Here is a 20,552-nt window from a genome sequence, read left to right on the forward strand (position 1 = left end):
TATCGGGGTGATTGCAGCTTACCGATGTCTAACTTTCGTGTTGTATCTGTTCGTACTTTATTTACAACGTTTAACTGGGTGCGTACCTTTGCTGCAACAAGGTGGTGATCCGAATGTATGTTTGCTCCTCGGAACGAACGTATATCCAACACGCTCGATGAATGTCTTCCATCTATTACAACGTGATCAATTTGATTTTTTGTTTTCTGATCTAGATGCAGCCTTTATGAACGTCGAGATGCTTAAATCTGGTGCTGCTAACTACCACGTTTTTTGCGAAGTCTATCAACCTCATACCATATCATCAGACGTTCCACTGTGGAGTCTGAATTTCCCGACTGTTGGGCCAAAGATATTCTCCTTTTCAATTTTGGCAATAAAATAGCCTAGAATAATTTTAATGTCATGGGCAGGGCAACGGTCATATGTTTCTTCTGAGCGCTCGTAGAATATATCTTTGGTCTGTTCGTCCTTGTCTTCAGTAGGATCATGAGCGCATATAAAGCTGATGTTGAAGAATTTTGACTTTATTCGAATTGTTGCAAATCTTTCATTCACTGGGGTGAAGCTGGGGACCAGATGTTTTAACCTTCGACCAACTACAAATCTCCAACCAAACTCATGCTTTGTGTCATGACAGCTATAATACAGTGCGTCATCTTTAGGTGTTGTTGTGACGCATTTCCCGTTCCATCGTATTACCTGTATGGCAGTAATGTCGGCCTTGTACTTTTCAAGTACATCAAATATAATATAATTATTCCACAAACATCCCAGGCGGGACAGGGTGCCACCGTGGTGCAATGGTATGCACACCCGCCTTGCACGCTGGATTCGATTCCCCGGCCAGTCAACATCAAACACTTTACAACGGTGGCAAAATACCCCTCAGTAATGTTGGCGACATTTTCTGAGTATTTCAGCCTTGTACAACTTCTCTACAAGTGGTGTGTTAGACACGCCGTTCGGACTCGGCGATAAACAGTAGGTCCCATATCATTTAACTAATATGAATCGGGGTGCACTCATTGATATGAGAGAAGTCTTTCAAATACATCTGTCAATGCGTAAACTGCACTTTCTCTATAAAGAGTGCGAACATTCCAGGTGCAGATTCGCAGATCATGGTCCTTAAAACGTTTGCGGGGTTCGTCAACTTTAGAGGGGTTTGTTTTTCTTTTCTTTCGTTTTTTCATAGTTGACTGTTTTTTCTAGGAGAGGGTTACTAACCCGACGCCCAAACCCAAGTTTTTAACGGTCTTATGGGTGAACGCGTCGCACATGTTAGCTCACTACCTTTAACAAGTGTTAAAGGCAGTTCCCCAGGTGACACCACGGGGAGGTCAGTGTTCACTTGAGATGAAAGAGGGACCAAGATAAATCCTGGGCTTTGCCATGTTAAAGCCCGTCAGGACCGTTCCTTGGTATCTTCCATCCCTTACGTCACCTACTACTTTACTAAACATTTTAAACATATGTACATATGTCCAGGTTTTGGAATAACCCCCATATAACGGTACCTCCTGATTTTCGATATTTTTAAGATTTTAGCTACATTTGTTGACTAAACTACCTGTAATTTAATATTTAAGGTTCCCAGTGGACACAAAACATCTCCTCCAAAAATTGTCAACATAGGTTCACGTTTTGGTATAGCCCCCATATAACGGTACCTCCCGAGTTTCGTTATTTTGAGAATTTTGCTATAATTTCTAACCGACCTAGCTGTAATTTTACATTTGAGGTTCTCAGTGGTCACAAAATTTCTCCACCAAAAACAGTCAACATAGGTCCATGTTTTGGTATACACCCCATATAACGGTACGTCCCGAGTTTCGGTATTTTGAGAATTTTAGCAACAATTTTGAACCGAACTAGCTGTAATTTGACATTTGAGGTTCTGTGGTCATCAAACATCTCCTCCATGGTCGAAAATGTTTTAACCTAAAATTGTGAAAGGAAACTATTTATTCCATTTTAATTAACACTATTTTATGCTGAAGGTTATAAAAAGTTCGGCGCGGCCGAACTAAACCTTTTTTACTTGCTTTAGCTTATTTTTCAACTTCTAGTGGCCAAAGAATAACTAGTTATTCTACTTACTTAGCTGGCCCATTACAGAACATTTGTTCCACCGAACCGAACTAAGAAAAGTTCTCCAACTCTCTCTGTTTAGTGCTTCGCTTTCTGGAATACCGCGCCACTTGTTTGTATAGCAGATATAGCTCGTGGTTCATGCGACGTCGATATTCACCGTCAACGCAAATTGGTCCGTAGATCTTTCGAGGAATTTTTCTCTCAAACACATCAAGTGCTGCCATGTCTGCTTGCGCAAGTACCCAGGCTTCGGGTAGTATCAATGTTTTGTAGAGCGTTATTTTTGTTTGACGAGATGTGGCTTTGTTTTTAAACTGCTTACATAAACCAAAGTAGCAACTGTTGGCCAATACAATTCTTCTTTTTATTTCACAACAGTTGTCGTTTGTTGTGTTTACGGAGGTGCCGAGGTAGACGAAGTCTTTTACTACCTCAAAATGATAGGAACCAACTTCCACAGTTGGTCCGAGCTCAATTTTATGGTGGAGGGTATGAAAACGTTTTTTTAGTTATTCTGGTGGTCAGAAAATAACTAGTAATTCAGTCGGGGGTGGGGTTTTGTAAGTAGTTACGATTTCCAAAAAGTACTATAAAACCCCATTATTTAATAAGGATTTTTTTTGCTGGGATATAATCTTTCAGATCAGATATTTGATTCAAAATTAATTCATTGCCAAATCGTGATCAACATTTTTTTCGGATGACACATCGTTACCATTTATTCAACACATGTATAGTTTGGTAGTTTTTGGGAATATAGGAGCAAATTTCGTAGCATTTCGTAGTTTGTATAAATTCCAATCCCATTTCTCGATTATCCCACATATACGTAGCTATTTGTCCTACTAAGGGGTTAGTTAGTAGTTAGTTATTGTGTACATTTGTTATTTCATTATGCAGCACCTCACTCAATTCATTTCAAAACCATTTTTCACCTCAAGTAATTTAGTAATTTTTGCACTTCCATTCCACTTTTCATAATCATAATTCACTTCACCTCTCTCTCTCTGTCATATGTAAGCATTTTCATCTAGAGTATCTCAAGAAAAAATTCTCTGTATAAATGTATCTAAAATTCCTGCAATCATTTCTTTAAAATACCCTAAATAAAATATTAAAATTTAGTACAATTGTTATTGTAAATTAAACTGTAAAAACATAGTAACAACATTACACAGAAGGGTACGATCAAAGCTTGTTTTGGTGCAAAATGATATTTTCAAATATTTTGTGGCATAATTTTAACTTAAAACGATAATCGCACATAGCCAGCCCATGATCAACTTCAGATCGGACAGGAATTCATTTCGTTGTTAAAGTGCATTTTTGTGATTCGAATCATATTCAAATCACATTAAAGCCGTTTGACAATCGAATTTGTCTTCTTGACCGATCTTGGATTGGGCCATGAACAAATCTTTCCATAAATTTCTCTTTTTGCCCAAAACCAGCTTTGATGGTATTTACGAAACACATTTATGCAACACATTCTCTCCCTTCGCCCCGCTCACTTGACACTTATTAACATGTGTTCATACATTTTATATGTACATTCCATACAAAAATACATACAACATTTGTATAGCCACATTTATGTATTATTTCTAATATTGAATATTTTATATACACATATATCTCTTCCTATATTATATTTATTTTTATAATATATATAATTGTATATATTTATCACATTTATTCTCAGAGTAATTATTGAAAATTTTGAATCATTTCTAACAATTTCCTTCCATATTTGTTTGTTTTCAATTCCTTTTTTTTTTGTGGCATCGTAACAAATGCTTTTGAAAACAGGTACCACAAAAGCACAGGCGGAGGATCACGGCGTTCTAATTATAACAACACTTCTCGTCGTCTCGTTCCTAATTTGTCTCCTATGCATACTCTATCACTCCAGAAGAAAACGTAGACAGCAACTTCATCAATTGGGTCTGCATCGTAATGCTCATTATGATTCGCAAACAAGTGCCACAGGTAGGGGGAATTTTTTGAAATGTCGTATTTTTTAATTTTGCTTAATTTTTTCTTCATTATTTTTTTTTTAATTTTATATTTTCAGTTTTTAGAAGATTTTAAGTTTTGTGAATTTTTATTTTATCAAGGTAAATAAATGTGTGTTCATTATATTTTTATGTTTGAAAATTTAAACTATGTTCATCGAAAAAAAATCTTCAATTTGTTTGTACCTTTATATGGGGGGTATACCAAAAATCAAAAATCGGGAGTACCGTTATTTGGGGACTATACCAAAACATGGACCTATGTTCACGATTTTTGGCGGAGAAGTTTCGTGACCGCTGAAAACCTCAAGTGCCAAATTACAGCTAGTTCGGTTAAAAATTATACCTAAAATCATCAAAATAACGATAATCGGCGGGTACCGTTATATGGGACTAATCCAAAATGTGGACCTATGTTGACGATTTTTTGTGAAGAAGTTTCGTAACCAATGAAAATCTCAAGTATCAAATTACAGCTAGTTCGGTTATAAATTGTGCCTAAAATCATCAAAATACCGAAAATCGGGGAATACCGACATATGGAGGTTATACCAAAACATGGACCTATGTTAATGATTTTTAGCGATGAAGTTTAATAATCACTGAAAACCTCAAGTGTCAAATTACAGCTAGTTCGGTTAAAAATTATAGCTATAATCATCAAAATAACGAAAATCGGGGGGTACCATTAGATGGGACTAAACCAAAATGTGGACCTATGTTGACGATTTTTTGTGAAGAAGTTTCGTAACCAATGAAAATCTCAAGTATCAAATTACAGCTAGTTCGGTTAAAAATTATAGCTAAAATCATCAAAATAACGAAAACATTTTTATAGAGCAGTTTTGTGACAACTCGGAGCCTCAAACGTCAAATTGCAGGTACTTCTGTCAAAATGTAGCTAAAATCCTGAAAATACCGAAAATCGGGAGGTACTGGTATTTAGTGGAGATATTTTGTGACCTCTGCGAACCTCATACGTCAAATAGTGTAGCTAAAATCCTCAAAATACCGAAAATCGGGAGGTACAGTTATATGGGGTATATACCAAAAAGTGGGCCGATATAGCCCATCTTCTAAATTGACCTGCCTATGGAAAAAAGACACTCGGGTTCAAAAATATAGCGTTCTAGCTCAATTATTGCGGACGATAGAGTTATAACAACAGACGGACAAACGGACTTGGCTAGATCGACTCAGAATTTTATCCTGAGCCTACGAAAAGCTTAAAAACACTCATATTTTGATGCAAAGTATGAACAAATTCAAATTTTTATACCCTCATCCTTTAGGCTAATACGATGAAAATGTGCCTCATCTAAATAATGGTTTTGACACCAAGTATGTTTGGACGAAATGTGTTTCAGACAATTTGGAGTCGATCTAGCCATGTCCGTCCGTCTGTCTGTCTGTCCTGCTGGCTGGAGCCCACGATAACTCTCGAACGGATGAACCGATTCGGTTCAAATTTTGGCTTTCGTAATATTTTGTCCAAACTTAATTTAAGTTCGAAGATGAGCTACACCGGTCCACTCCTTCTGCTACCTCCCCCACAAAAGTTCGAAAATGTTCGGAAAGTTTGTGCGCACGATAACTCTTGAAGGGAGTGACCGATTTGGTCCATACTTTGTATAGCGTAAACGTTCTAACAGAGTAATATGAGGTTCAAATATGGACTCAATCGGTCCACCCCTTCGGGTACCTCCCACACAAAATTTCGGAAATGTTCAGATTAAGACCTGCTCTCGAATCGCTTTGATTTTTGTTGTAGCAAATTGTATTCACTGCCCCCCATACGACGGTACAAGTTTCATCAGGGGCAAGTCCACACTTCCTGAGAAACTATCCTTAAAGGTGCCCAAAAACCCCTATGACACCGTGTGTAGTGGTTGGAGCACAAGATAACTCTCGAACGGATATACTGAGTCGGTCCAAAATGTGGCCTTCGTAATATTTTGTGCAAACTTAGTTTAAGTTCGAAGATAAGCCATATCGGTCCACACCTTCAGGTACCTCCCCCAAAAAAGTTCAAAAATGTTCGGAAAAATTGTGCGCACGATAACTCTGGATGGGAGTGAGCGATTTGGTCCATACTTTAAACATCCTAATATATTTACCAGATATAGATCAGGTTAGAATATGGACTATATTTGTTTTGTTCTGTCCTTCGGGTACCTCTCACACAAAATGTTGGATAAATTCACTTTAAGACCTGTTCTCGAATCACTTTGATTTTTGTAGACGCATCTTGCATTCGCTGTCTCAATTACGACAATAAACGTTTTTTCAGGGGCAAGTCCATACTTCTTGAGAAAACAGCCCGAAAGTTGTAAAAAAAACCCCTATGGCACCATATGTAGTGGCTGTAGAGCTTGAACCGAATACTGCGCTCGTCCACACTTTGGATATCGTAATATTTCTTCGAATTTTAGATGAAATTCGATGGTAATGTTTATAGGTCCACTGCTTCCGGTACCTCTCCCACAAAGGTTTGAAAATATTTGCTAAAATGATAAGCGCAATATCTCACAAACGTAGCAACCGATTTGGTCGAAATTTTCGATTTCGAAATTGTTTGTCCAAGCTTAGTTTATGTTCCTATCGGTCCAATACTTGGGGTACCACTCATACACATGTTCAACACATTTTTGTAGTTGAGGGTCTGTTCGAGAATCCTTTGGACATTTTTACTGAAGGTTTTCCTAGTGGCCCGATATTATGCTTTTCGTAGGCTAGTATGGTACAAAAGCCCTATCTATCGATATCCCCCGCAAATTTTTGAGCTTTAATATAATCCATATTTCTGTCGGTTCATACGCCCATACATTTATTTTTTTGGAAAAAAAAGTATTTCAATCCACACAGGCTGAAGCCGACCTATAATTTGTTACTTGTTAACGTTGACCTTGAATTCATCTACAACTAATAGACCGAATCCGTTAAAAAGTTACAGAATTTTGACCATGAAAAAAAAAAACGATTCTGAACCACTGTGTGTCGCCGGAGCAACATACTGCGAATAAAATTCAAAATGATCCGAGACATACCAACAAACATAGTTGTTGTTGTAGAAACGCAAATATGTTCATTTCTGTGTGGTTTCCAGTTATCTGGTTCCTCAGGCTGCTTCATTAAAGAATTGACAAACAATTGTGGATGTTCAGCTGGGCACTTAAACAGATGCAGTCCCAGTCAACATTCAGGGCATGTCTTTGGTATCGCACCGTCAATTCGGGTCCAAAATGAATTGAGGCCGCTGCACCGTCCGGATCTTAATTGAGCCAAAACCAATCATGTTTGCCTTAACAGCTGCCGTTCGTCTGAGTCCGAGTGCCATATTCACACTATAACGTTAAACTAATTGTGCAACTGCATTAGTGTGAATGCCATCCAAACCAGTCTAATAGGCTCATTCTCTCTCTCCCACACACCATAGATTATCAAGATCTGTGACAGGGATGCCCATGGCGATAACATCCACCGGGTACTGCACACAGCAACATCTTGTTGTGCTGATGCACTGGTAAAATCTTCGACTCCTCATTAATATGGTCCATTGGGGTCATGAGAAGGAACTCTGTTGCAGTCCTCAGGGCCGTATTCTGGCAGCTTTGAATATTGTAACATTTGCATACCACTCAGGCGCCGCGTGTCTTATCATAAACCGACCTCTTGCTTTTTAAGAGGTGAACAAGAATTTTTTATCACCAAACCAAGGGCTGGCCGCGGCTTGAAGACCTTCCCAGTAAAAAAAATCCTTACTAAATAAAGTGTTTTTATAGTACTTTTTGGTAGTCGTAACTACTTACAAAACCCCCTACTAACCCATTATTTTAACAAGGGCATGTCGCATTGATTTACTAGTTATTCTATGATCACTAGAATAAAATTACCTAAAAATTTTCTATTTTTAGAACAGTTGAGTTGGAATTTGTTTTCAATCTCAACACATCTCATAATTTTATTTTAATTTTTTTTTTGTTTTATTTTATTTCGTTCTATGCTGGATTTGATCGTGCGAACATCTGAAGTTTAGCCGAACACACTACACACTCGGCCACGCGTACGAACACGCGTTATACCATCTGTTTTTTATTTTTTTAAACAAAAAAACACACAATCTTAGGATTTGTAGTGGGACACACATGCTCTGTGCCATCTTACTCATAACTTAGTAAGGGGTAATATAAGTAGTCATTTTTGTTTACATTACTTTGTAATGGGTTATATAATGACTAACGAATCCGAATTTTTGCTGGGTTGTTCTACTTGTGATCTTATCGCAAATGGCAGTGGGTTGTGCGGACGAATTAAAAATGCTATCGAAAATTACACTCACCACACGCACAGAAAAAATATTTTTCGCTTTTGTTGGAACAAAAATATATGTTTTGGTTCCAAAAATGTATTTGTTTTGTTCAAACATTGTAATCCAAATCCAAAAATACCATCTTTTGTTCCAAACATAGAAAACAAAAACAACTTTCGAATTTCCGCAATATTGTTAAAATCTTTAACAATACCGATTGTAATCTATCATAATCTAATTTTGTTTACAAAAAGTATTGTCAATACAGAAAACCAGCCCAGCAATTTTTGATTTGAGTGCATATACTTCTCATATACACTTTTCGCATAACTTGGATATAAATGTCGCGTATAATATTGCAATCATTGATGAACATAATACATGGTTTGCTGCATTGGCTGACAACAAAGACAAACAAAAAGCCACAAGAACCCACCACAACATAAGGAATAATTAAACACCATAACAAACATGAAAAGGAAAGAAGAATGAAACAAAACAGAAACAAATAAAAACAAGAGTCTCACAAGTACATACACACAAAAAGAAAGGTAAAGGCAGCATGTCATACAAACACACCACAACTCACCAAAATTGTTTTTTCAACACGGCATCGAATAGCGAGAGAAGAGAAACAAATTTTCGAAGAAAAGAGAGAAATATTGTTCAGTTGACACAAACTATTTTTCGATTTACAATACTACATGAGGAATCCAACAATATGTTAACAATACATATTTTGCTCTTGGAATATTGTTGGATCAAACATATTTTTTTCTCTGCGTGCATGTTGTGGTAGTTTATCGACGGAATCAGGACACCATCGACCAATATGTTCAGGGGGAGTATTATTTCAGCCCATCAGGTGGTAAACAGTGTTGCAGTAGATTTTGTGGCGAATATTCTCATATTAATCAAATGAAGAAACTGTACTAAGTCAGCTATATTGATATTTAACCTATCACACATGTCATCGACGTTAGGACCCGACGCCAAGATCTTACAATCATATGCATACCTTACGATCTCTACGCTGTCTGAAGGAAAAATAGAGGTTAAACTGTTCCTGTTTTTATCTTCAGGACCTCAACTTCTTATTTCTGAGTTCCTCAAACAACTGGCGTGCACACATCTAGTAGATTATCCAACGTTTTCAAATAGGGAAGGGGGGAAGTATTCTCTATGTCCTACAACAGCTTGCCAGCACGCCTGTTCTGATTCATTCCTCGTTTGATATGTGTGTGTGAATATGACGTGTAATGCTGTTGTGGCATTGTACATTTTCCGGAATCCATGGTGATGTTGGGCAACCTGGAAACAGCTTCTCAAAATAAGGGAAGATTAGTGCCTCTAAAATCTTCGATAATGCTGCCAGGAGGGGAATCGGTGTACATAACTCAACTCTGCTGGGATTCTTGCGGAATTCTGGTTTCTGGTAAAATATGGGAGCTAAAAATAAATTGTCAAATACTCAACTCCGGATTCATCCGGTTGCTTAAGCATTACAATAGAGATTCCGTGTGGGCCAACGCTTTGAATGATTTCACGATTCGGAAAACATCTACAACATCGCTCATCATAAATTGAGGTGATATCTCCACGGAATAGCATCTTATCTTCGAATTATCATTCTCTGGGTGTTATATATTAACTGCCGGTTAAAATAATCCATTAGACCTCTTCAGATCTGCAACCGTTACGTCGTTGAAAGTATTTTCCATTCTATCATCCTTCTAACCCGAATCCAAGAGTGATTTAACCGTTGCCTATAATGTACTCAATGCTGCACCAGTTGTGCATTCATCCACTTTTCATATGCAGAAAAGTTCACCTACTTTCGTCTTGACTTCAAGAGTAAGTTCCCTTTCTCTGCTGGGAAATTTGGTCTGCTGATGTCCCGGAAAATGCATTCAGCTACTCCAGGCTCTGGGAAAATGGGAAGCTCTCCGGAGTGGTGATTACTAAAATCTATGAACCGTTGCTAATCAGCTTTTCCGTGGTTCATAAAAGTACTACAGTCATAATGTTAGGTGGTCCGTTGACGGAAACGATGATAGGAAGGTGGTCTAACCCAAGCGAAATTATGGGTTACCAAGTAATGTTGTTTATAAGACCGGGTGTCACAATGATGATGTCTGGCAAGCTGTGGCAATCTCATCTTATCCTTGTTTGAAACAGCTTCGTTCACCGTGCAAAAATATCGAGTTATCATATTACTCGGCCAGCCCTGTTCTCGTCTGGTGATTCTGAAGGACAGAATGCCAAAGGTCATTATGACCATTAAAGTCCAACAGCACGTGGGGGTTATGCTCCCCAAAAGCGATATAATATTATATATTATATTGCAATGCATGACACAGCTATTCATCAGCGTTATGTACACATTAAGCAACTCTACCTCGGCAGTCTAACAGGTACCCCTATAAATTCCATAAATCGGTCTCTAGATTGAAGCTCAAGCGACATAGTTCTGTGCTGGATAAACTGGTGTATAAGGAAGGCAAATAGTCCTTCGCTTCTTGTACGATCCTTCCAAACAATCTACATGTGACGGTGAGCTTTGTTTCCTGGATCGTGACGAACATGATGTTATTCCGACTCTAAAGGCAACAATTTCGCTGACATTGCAGACCGTTGCAATTGACATTCAGGAATAATGCTGACTGAACAACAACATGGGGCGTTAAATGCTGCATTTGTTGCTGTTTGGGAGGCTGCAGATGTGTATCGTATTACTAGAACGACAATAAATCTGAAGAAGAAGTTGGACACACTCTGGGAGATGCTCTGAAGCAGTAACACAACTTTTATCGCAGTAGTCCCAAAGGGGGATAAGGCCAGAACATCCTCGGAAATGCACCCATTCCCTACATCCGTTTCATCTCGCCGATGTAAACATGTGGTGGATGCGGATCTGAATTTGGCCCGAGATTTTTCTCTTCTGATACGAACCAAAAGAGCTCGGATCAGCTATTTGGGATATATTGCGTCATGCACATGGTGAAGAAAGCTATGTTTTTGTTACGAGAACCGCAGAAACTATCTGAAATTAACTGTAAAATTTATACTCGAGCAGGTCTCAATCTGTTCTTAGGCCAAAATGGTTAAAATTTTGTGAGGAAGCTACCGGAAGGAGTGGATATACTACATCTTCGAATTTTATATATGTAGGTTTGGAATATTTGGACCAAATCGGATACTCCCTTCGTAGGTTATCGTGCGCACTGGTCATTTTAGTTGGTCAGTTGGCCGTTGGTCCTTACAGCTTTCAGATAATTATCTCAGGAAATATGAACTTGCCCTAGAACAAAATGTACAAACAGCGCCTTTCCGAATAATGTTTGACATTTTGTGTGAGATTTACCCGAATTATCCATATTCGAACCTGATATCTGTCGCAAAGAAATATTCAATATATACAGTTTGGACCAAATTAGCTACTCCCTTCGAGAGTTATCGAACGCATCATGGAGTGGCCCGATATGGTCCATCTTAGGACTTGTTTGGACAACACATTGCGACATCCAAAGTTTCGACCAAATCGGTTAATCCGTTAGAAAGTTATCGGCGCACAGTGGTTCAAGAATCGATTTTCCTGACCAAAACCCAAATTTTTTATCTTCATAGATTGTTAATTTCAATATGGGATTCGATAGTAAACATATCGAAACTAGGCAAACCGAAAAATTAGGTCAACATATTGGAAGGTGTGGGCGTGGCATGCTCCTAAAGATGACCATTTGTCGCAATTTTGGAAAATATGTCATTTTTGAAAATTTCTGGAGAAAGAAATAGCTATTTCTCGGAAACTATAACAGATAGACTGTTGCCTTTAAGAACCGTTTTAATAAATTACCGTAACGTTTACACGAAGAGATCTATTTTTTTCCACAGGTACTAAATTTTTATGAAATTGCAACTTTAGTGGACTGGAACTTTTAGGGAACAGCTTAGAACAAAGTTCCGTTTTAACAGAATGATGCGAGAGAGTGTCCTCTTTCAGCCTCTTTTACCTGCGTTCCTTAGATGGGGTCAAAATGTGTGTTTTTTCTTTACCGTTTCCCATATAAATTATAGCTGTTTTACACAAATGGAAATTTTTTATATATGAGTTTTAGGAAAAATCAATGAGTGTTTTTTTAAATTAGGGAAAAAGTTGAAATTTTAAAAAAATTATTTTATTTTTTTGAATTTTTTTGGTTTGTTTATTTAAATTTTAAATATGTTTTGCATTTAACAATTTTTAGTTATAGTCAATTAAACAAAATGTACATATGGTCTTGAAAACTTTAATTCACCGTTCATTTCAGGTCTAAACTCCAGTCGTCGTCACCTGCAAAGCGGTGGTGCCAGCATAGCTGGAAGTCTGCATGGCCTAAATAGCGGCACACTCATTATACCACCAGCACCACTGCCACCACGAGCTATTCACCAACCACCACACATATGTATTTCGGGTTCCAGTCTCGACTTGGGACCCGGAAACTATCCCGGCATACTAATTAATGGTGATTCTTTGGAAGATTCTTCATCAACGTCAAATGATTCCATAGGCAGTATACCATTTCTGAATGATTGTGAAACGGAAAATCTAGGACAACATATGATGCAGGCCCATATTGGAGGAGGTGTCATCGGTGGCGGAGAAACCGTTTAACATTTACAAAAAACTCTAACAAAATTATTTTATTTAAGAAAATTCAAGGCGAAACAAAAAACTTTTGTTTAGTTAAATTTTAAATGTTATGGAAAAATATTTTAATTTAAGAAATTATTTTCAATATTTTATTTTTTTTTTTAGAAAAAATTACATACTTTTTATTATTTGAAAGGAGATGAGCGATGAATTCTGAGCAAGCAAAGAAAATTTGATAATTTGATTATAAAGATAAAAAAGAAATACAATTCAAAAGTTAACAATACCCAAAAGACAAATGCAAAACAAATAAATTAAATAAATCAACTTAACAATTAAGAAACTAATAATAAAAAAACAAATAAAAACAAATTCTATATATTAAAAATATAAACGAATTAAAAGAAAACATAATAAAACCTTAAATAAGACAAAATTTTTAACAAAATCAAAAAAAGATTATGATAAATCAATTTTCAAACTGAAACCAAACAAAAAATGGATATTAAAAAAATAATAATGTAGTAGAATATGTTACAAAATGGAAATGGAAAATTACAACAACAAAACTGATCACTCAATTCCAAAAAAAAACTAAAATTCAAATACGTATGACAAACAACACTCAATGCAAGAAAAAACAAATTGCCAAAAAAATTAAATTTCACAACTGATTTTTTGCCCACAACACATGGGTAAAACTAACTAAAAAAAACCAAAAATAAATTAATAAAACATTGTTGATTTTTATATTTGATACAAATAATATTCTTATATATTTAGGAACATAAAAACAATTGACAACAAATCATAAGGAATATAAAACATTTTGCAATTCATAATTAAAACAAACCTAAAAGAAGAAAACAAATATGTAAAGTTTTTTAATTAAATACCAAGGACAACAACAACAATTCAACAACAACAATAACAAATAGTTAATAACAAAATAAAATGTATAACTCCAACAAAATATCACCAATCAATCAATTCAACAACAAAACCATAGGAAAATTGTTAAAATGTTTAAATTAATACACCAAAAATCAGTTACAAATAAATATCGAAATCATAGCGGAAAAAACAAAATTCGGAAAGGTCATACATACATACATCATAACAAGTAAATATTGGGTCTGTCTGGTTACCCTAAAATTTGTAACAATTTGTACCAATTGTTGCTGGAAGTCGTCTGTTAACACAAACTTCCAGCAAAAGAGAGCGAATCGAGAGATACATTTTGACAGTTCTTTGACCGAGAGTTTGCAAATTCTTGCTGGACAAATTTCTTCTAGCAACCACTTGTAACTCTTCTTCTTCCTGCAAACAATAAATCAGCTGTTTTAATTATTCGATGATTTATGTTTGTGCACATTGCAAACAATTTTATTGTGGAAACAGCAAGTCTAATTGCATTGTTTTTTTGGAGAACAAAATTGCAAAGTGGAAAAAATCCTTTTTTGGCAAGTCAGCTGATTGCTTGCTGGGAAGGTGTCTGTTTACTTTTTACAATTTTCTTGCAAAAGAGAATAAAAACTCCTTACTCTCTGAGAAAGTTCTTGCTGGGCAATTCTTGCTGGGAAAGTAACCAGACAGACCTATTTATAAAAATACTTTTCTGGATGCTTTGTCCTAATCCTGTTTACCCATGTTGAAATATCTACTATACCCTTTTCAAATGTAATTTGAAACATTTTAGTTGCAATTTGTAACATTTCATTTTTAATTCGAAAATTTCGTTTGTAATTCGTGTTATTCCACTTGTAATTCGAATTATTTAATTTGTAATTAAAAAAAAATATTTGTATCTTGAAAACTAAATATAAAAACATTCAGGTCTATTTCAAATGGAATAATTCCAACTGCAAATGGAACATTTTGAGTTATACATGGAAAAATTCGAATTCGAATTACAATTAAAATGTTTCGAATTATCGAATTACATCCGATTTTCATTTTTGGAACTCATGTTAGAATTTCGTAAGGACTTGCTTTTTTGATGTTATCATTTCAATAACGAATTCCTGCGTAGATCCGCAGGGTCCGGACCCTACCTAGGCGTTTCACTTCTAAACTTGAAGTTTCAGTTTTTGCCAATAATACCCCGAGGCTAATGTAATACCTTTTAATTAGCGCTGGAGAATTAATTGACGCTAAATTTGTCAGTAGTGCCGTAAAAATCTTACGAACACAACTTTTGAAGAAGTCAGATCGACTTAAGTTGCGTTCCGAAACGTAAAACATTAAAAATATGCCATCAGAAGGCAACCGATATATGAAGGCATAATGATTAGAGTTGGACTAGTTCCGGGAGCGGATCGATCTTTATAGTTCCTTTTCACCAAATATAGTTTTAAGCCTTTACCTAATTAACTGCGTGTTGCGTGTGCGTTCAAAAATACAAAAACAAAATATATGTATTTCAAATTGAAAACAACAACAAATACATGTATTTTGTTTTTGTATTTTTAAACGCACACGCAACACGCAGTTAATTAGGTAAAGGCTCAATAGTTCCAAATAGTTCCGAGACCGATATAGTTCAACGAATCTTTCTCTTTCATAGTTCTTTTCGTTCCAAATAGTACAGTTGGGCAATCTAGTTACCGGAGAGGATCGATCTTTCTAGTTCTTGTTCCCAAAATGAACTGGTTCCTTTAATATAGGTCCATAGTTCCAAATAGTTCCGAGACCGAATCAACGAATCTTTCTCTTTCATCGCTTATTTCCTTCCAAATAGTTCCGAGCCCGATATGATTCAACGCATATTTCTCTTTCATAGTTCTTTTCTTTCCGAGTATAATTGGGCAATCTAGTTCCCGGAGCGGATTGATCCTTCTAGTTCCTTTTCCCAAAAGGAACTAGTTCCTTATTATAGTTTCATAATTCCAAATAGTTCCGAGACTGGTAGAGTTCATCGAATTTTTCTCTTTCATCGTACTTTTCGTTCCAAATAGTTCCGAGACCTAAATAGTTCACCGACTCTCTCTCTCTTTCATTGTTCTTTTTCTTTCCTTCGTTCCAAATATTCCCAAGACCGAAATGTTTAATCGTTTTGTGGATGAATTGACATAAAAATAAATAAATTGCAGTGAATAAACATCAAAGAATGCGTTAAATTATAGGAACGAGAAGAGCGAAAGGATCTATATGAACTAAAGGAACTATATAAACGCAAGAGCTGGTTCTAGTTGCAACAGTTCCTTGTCCGAATAGTTCTTTGGAACTAGTTCGTTCCGCAACTACACAACTCTAATAATAGCTTTGTTCCAGAACTAAAAAGTTTTACCCGAAAAACTGTTCCCGTACACAAAAAAGTTGTAAAATGTTCACTTCTCTTTAAACAAAAATGGCGCTGAACGACGATCTCTTTAAAAACTTTTTACACGACGAATTTGGGCGAGTAAAAAATAGTTACACTGTTGCCAGCGTCTGATTGGCTGATACGTCGACTTTGGCATTTGTTCCAGTTTTTTTTGACGTTTTTTTCCATTTTTCCGTTCCCGAACTATTTCAAAACAATTTCTTGTGAGAACAATTTTTTACGGTTCTCTCTTTTACAAGTTTTACTATTAAAAAGTACGGGAACAACGCAAGAGCTGGTTCTAGTTGCAACAGTTCCTTGTCGGGATAGTTCTTTGGAACTAGTTCGTTCCGGAACAACACATCTCTAATAATAGTTTTGTTCCAGAACTAAAATGTTTTACGCGAAAAACGTTCCCGTACATAAAAAAGTTGTAAAATGTTCACTTCTCTTTAAACAAAAATGGAGCTGAATGACGCTCTCTTTAAAAACTTTTTACACGACGAGTAAAAAAAAAAATAGTAACATGGTTGCCGGCGTCTGATTGGCTGATACGTCGACTTTGGTATTTGTTCCAGTTTTTTTACGTTTTTTCCATTTTTCAGTTCTCGAACTTTTCCAAAACAATTTTTTGTGAGAACAATTTTTTTACGGTTCTTTCTTTTACAAGTTTTACTATTAAAAAGTACGGGAACAAAGCTAATGATATTGACGTTTTAAGGAATATCTTCTCACGGTGCCGATGGTGCCTGACGTGGTTCAATTGTTAGGTTAGAATCTCAGTCCTATCATCCATATGTTATTTCCGGGGCGGATTAAAACCCCTCAGGAAAATTCTAGCCACTTTTTGCGAGTCCTTCAGCTGTGAACAACTTTGCTACATGCGGTGTTTTATTATTTTTGTCAAACCGTTTATTGAACTAAAAACAGAGTTGTGTTCTCCCTCAACAATGTGAGAGAAGTTGTCAATAAGAGTCTCTCGTAGATGACGCTCAACCATAAAAGGAATTTTAAGGAATTGTATGCCTCTCCAAACCGGTGAAAAGGATTTTTCAGAATAAATTGAATTGTGGAAAACACACATCAAGTCCGATCAAGCACATCTGTTGTGATTAAAGATTATGGTCCAAAAACATCAGCTCATGATCTTAAATAATACACAACCAACCCCGTTGGTGGGGTTACTTAACCTAATATGGCGATGATTTCGAAGATTCAACAATCAGAGCAATCGCATAAACAGACTGATTTGATGACGACATCTTTTTAAATGAGAGCCGAAAAAGGAGGAATCGGGAAGTCTAATATTTGTCGACGTTTACAACTTTATGGCGGTCGAAAACCTAAAACTTGGCAATACGGTTCATTTGTGTATGGTGTCAGTTTGACAACCAAGTGGTGTCAGTTCACCACCGATATGGTGTCAATTTGATAACGTGTTGTGTCAATTGGTTGACCATTCACAACATCGCGTAAAATTTGACAACAGTAATGAACAAAATAATAATAATAACGGCCAAATGACCATCACGAGCACTCATATCCTTTCATAAACTTTTGCATAACCAAATAGCAAGTGGCCAAAGAAGAAGTCGCAAGGTATTAAATCATAAGATATTGGTGGTCACCCTCCTTCGACAGATAAAACTGTATGGAAACTTTTCTGGTGAAAAACAATGCTTACGTTCCTCGTGTGGCACGTAGTACCGTCTTGTTGAAAATAAACCTTGTCCAGATCCAATACCAACGACCCGCGACTAAAAAATATTAATAATCTCTCGAAAGCGTATCCCATTCACCGTAGTTGTAGATTCATCCTCATTTTTTTCAAACGGTCACATGTTGATGATGTACAGGCTTCTCAACTCTTGGGTTTTCCGATCCACAGAAGCGACAATTTTGTTTGTTGAAGTGCCCATTATGTTGGAAATGAGCCTCATAAGTCAAGATTATTTTTTGATGGAATCCCGATCATTTTTATGCATTTCAAGGATTCAATCAGCAAAGACATGGCTTAGTTGATAATTGGGCGCCTAGAGTTGTTGTGTTAACTGAACTTTATAAGCCTTAAGACCCAAATCTGCAATGACGATTTTGAAATGCCCAATTTGAAAGAACAACAAGAAATTGACAAACGTGGGTTTTTTTCAACACTTTTGTCTTCGGCATTCTCAGTTGCTCCTGCACGGGTTTCATTCTTTACTTCAGTAGCTTGTTCCAACGAAGGTGCTTCTCGGCGACCTAAAAATGTTTTAGTTGTGCGAACTGTGAATGTAAGATTTTCACCACTTTAAAAATACTATTTTAGTACCTGAGTGGTGAATTTTGGTGAGCTAAAACTGTCATATTTCGTATGACCGAATCTTTTACGAACGACGGATAAAACTGACTTTTGGGGTTTTAAAATCCATAATTAGGTATATGTATGTCGTTCTGGACTATTCCAACTTTTTGACATTCAAAAAAACCTTAAATCGTTTTAGGGCGATATCGAAATTTTGTCAAAAGTGGCGAATTTAGCTTTTATTCGGATTGTTCCTTATCATCCCATCCAAAGCAGAGATTGTAGGCGAGAGTTATGTTTTAAAGTTGTTTAGTTCACGAATGAACTTGTTCAATTGAACTATTCTTGGAAAAGAGCAAGATGAACTAGATTAGTCGATATAGACGATTCGAGTTCACAGAACTTTGATCAGTGAACGAACGGTTTTCAATCTAGTTCAGCACATCGTTCACCTATAAAGTCGCGCCATCGTAAATGTAATCAGGAACAGATGTTCTGTTGAACTAAGAACTAGACTACGGAACTAGTTCAATTAAAAGATGAAAATGAACTATATGGAGCCCACTTTTAAATGGACTAAACTCTATTCTGTATAGAGTACATGGTTGGATAAATTATACGTTACAATCAAGCCTGTACTGTAATTATAAGATTCTGTCTTGTTGTGCAGGCGTTCAACAAATAAAATAAATAAATAAATAAAAAAAAAAAAAAAAACATGGTTTAATAAGAAAGGTTAGCCAAAGCTTTATGTCAATTTAAATTTTTTTCATTCGAGTATGCCTAAAACTTCAAAACAATATAAACAAACTGTGTATGTGTGTGTGGTGTTTGAACAATATGCCAAACAATTTTAAAAACAATCGAATTCAATTATTTTTAAAATTGTTTTTAGACCATTTGTATGGAAGAAATTGGTGAGATTTGCATTGAAACAATCAGTTTATCATATTCACAACTCGACTATGTGGAGAAAACTTAACTCTTCATTCATTTTTCGCGTTTTTTATAAAATGCTCAAAAAATGCATTGTAAACAAACCCACTTCTTGCTTTTATTTTGAAGTTTTAGGAATTCAAGAAAAACAAGGGTTCTATAGATTTTTTCATTTAAATCTACCTCTTTACTTATACCATGTATAGAGTAGTTAAAATTTTATATTTCTAGTTAAAATTTGGTTATGAATCACAAGAAAAGAATTGCATTTGTAATAATAATATTTATAATTTACTTATATGATTCCTATTCCGATACCCAATTACACCATGAAACTCATCTGTCCAACAAAATCAAATGGATTGATATAAAGTGGCGCTTTCACTTAATCTTTGGAACTAGTTCAAGCAAAACTGACAATGTTGTGAAAGTTAGTTCCAAGGAATAGGTGAAAATAGGTAACTAAAGAATGCCCAGCAAAAATCCTCATTACAAACCTCTTTTCCCATCCATTATTTTAACAAGGGCATGTCGCGCGAAATATCTGGTTATTTTGTAACCACTGAAATAAGTAGATACTGAGTAGATTCTGACTACTTATTTCAGTGGTTACAAAATAACCAGATATTTCGAGCGATATGGCCTTGTTAAAATAATTGGTGGGAAAGGAGGTTTGTAATGAGGATTTTTGCTGAGTGGTTACTCATCAGTGTTATAAGGTGGCCGATTTAATAATGCTTTGGAACGAGTTGAAATAAATTCATGGAAATATCATTGCAATTAATTTGTGTGAATGTAATTTCAAATAATTGATGAAAATGTAATTCCAAAGAACACCTATTAGCATCATTCACAAAAAAACATATCGGTGAAAATTCCGAAAAAATGCTGAATAAATGGCAATCCTGATAACTTACACGGAATATAGCACTTCATCTTTGGCAGCTGGCTGGTTTCATATTAGAGTTGGA

At 36.0% G+C, this 20,552-nt stretch overlaps 1 protein-coding gene across 8 annotated transcripts in view; it reads left to right on the forward strand.

Annotated features, from left to right (window-relative positions):
• LOC141389216 (cubilin) overlaps nucleotides 1–13,992 on the forward strand; it is a 689,676-nt gene extending 675,684 nt beyond the window's left edge. For 4 of the 8 annotated variants that reach the window (XM_073960434.1, XM_073960433.1, XM_073960435.1 and 1 more), the window contains 3 exons: nucleotides 3,907–4,086; nucleotides 4,172–4,214; nucleotides 12,732–13,371. In XM_073960434.1, the coding sequence (XP_073816535.1) occupies nucleotides 3,907–4,086; nucleotides 4,172–4,188 (197 nt within the window). In that variant the 3' untranslated portion in view covers nucleotides 4,189–4,214; nucleotides 12,732–13,371. Of the gene's footprint in view, nucleotides 1–3,906; nucleotides 4,087–4,171; nucleotides 4,215–12,731 lie in introns of all 8 variants that reach the window. The other 4 variants (XM_073960431.1, XM_073960432.1, XM_073960438.1 and 1 more) reach the window with 1 other exon arrangement.
• The last annotated feature ends 6,560 nt before the right edge of the window (nucleotides 13,993–20,552 follow it).

This window comes from Musca autumnalis, unplaced genomic scaffold (assembly GCF_047663935.1).
Source record: "Musca autumnalis isolate F117 unplaced genomic scaffold, ASM4766393v1 scaffold_1, whole genome shotgun sequence".
NCBI classification, from domain to species: domain Eukaryota; kingdom Metazoa; phylum Arthropoda; class Insecta; order Diptera; family Muscidae; genus Musca; species Musca autumnalis.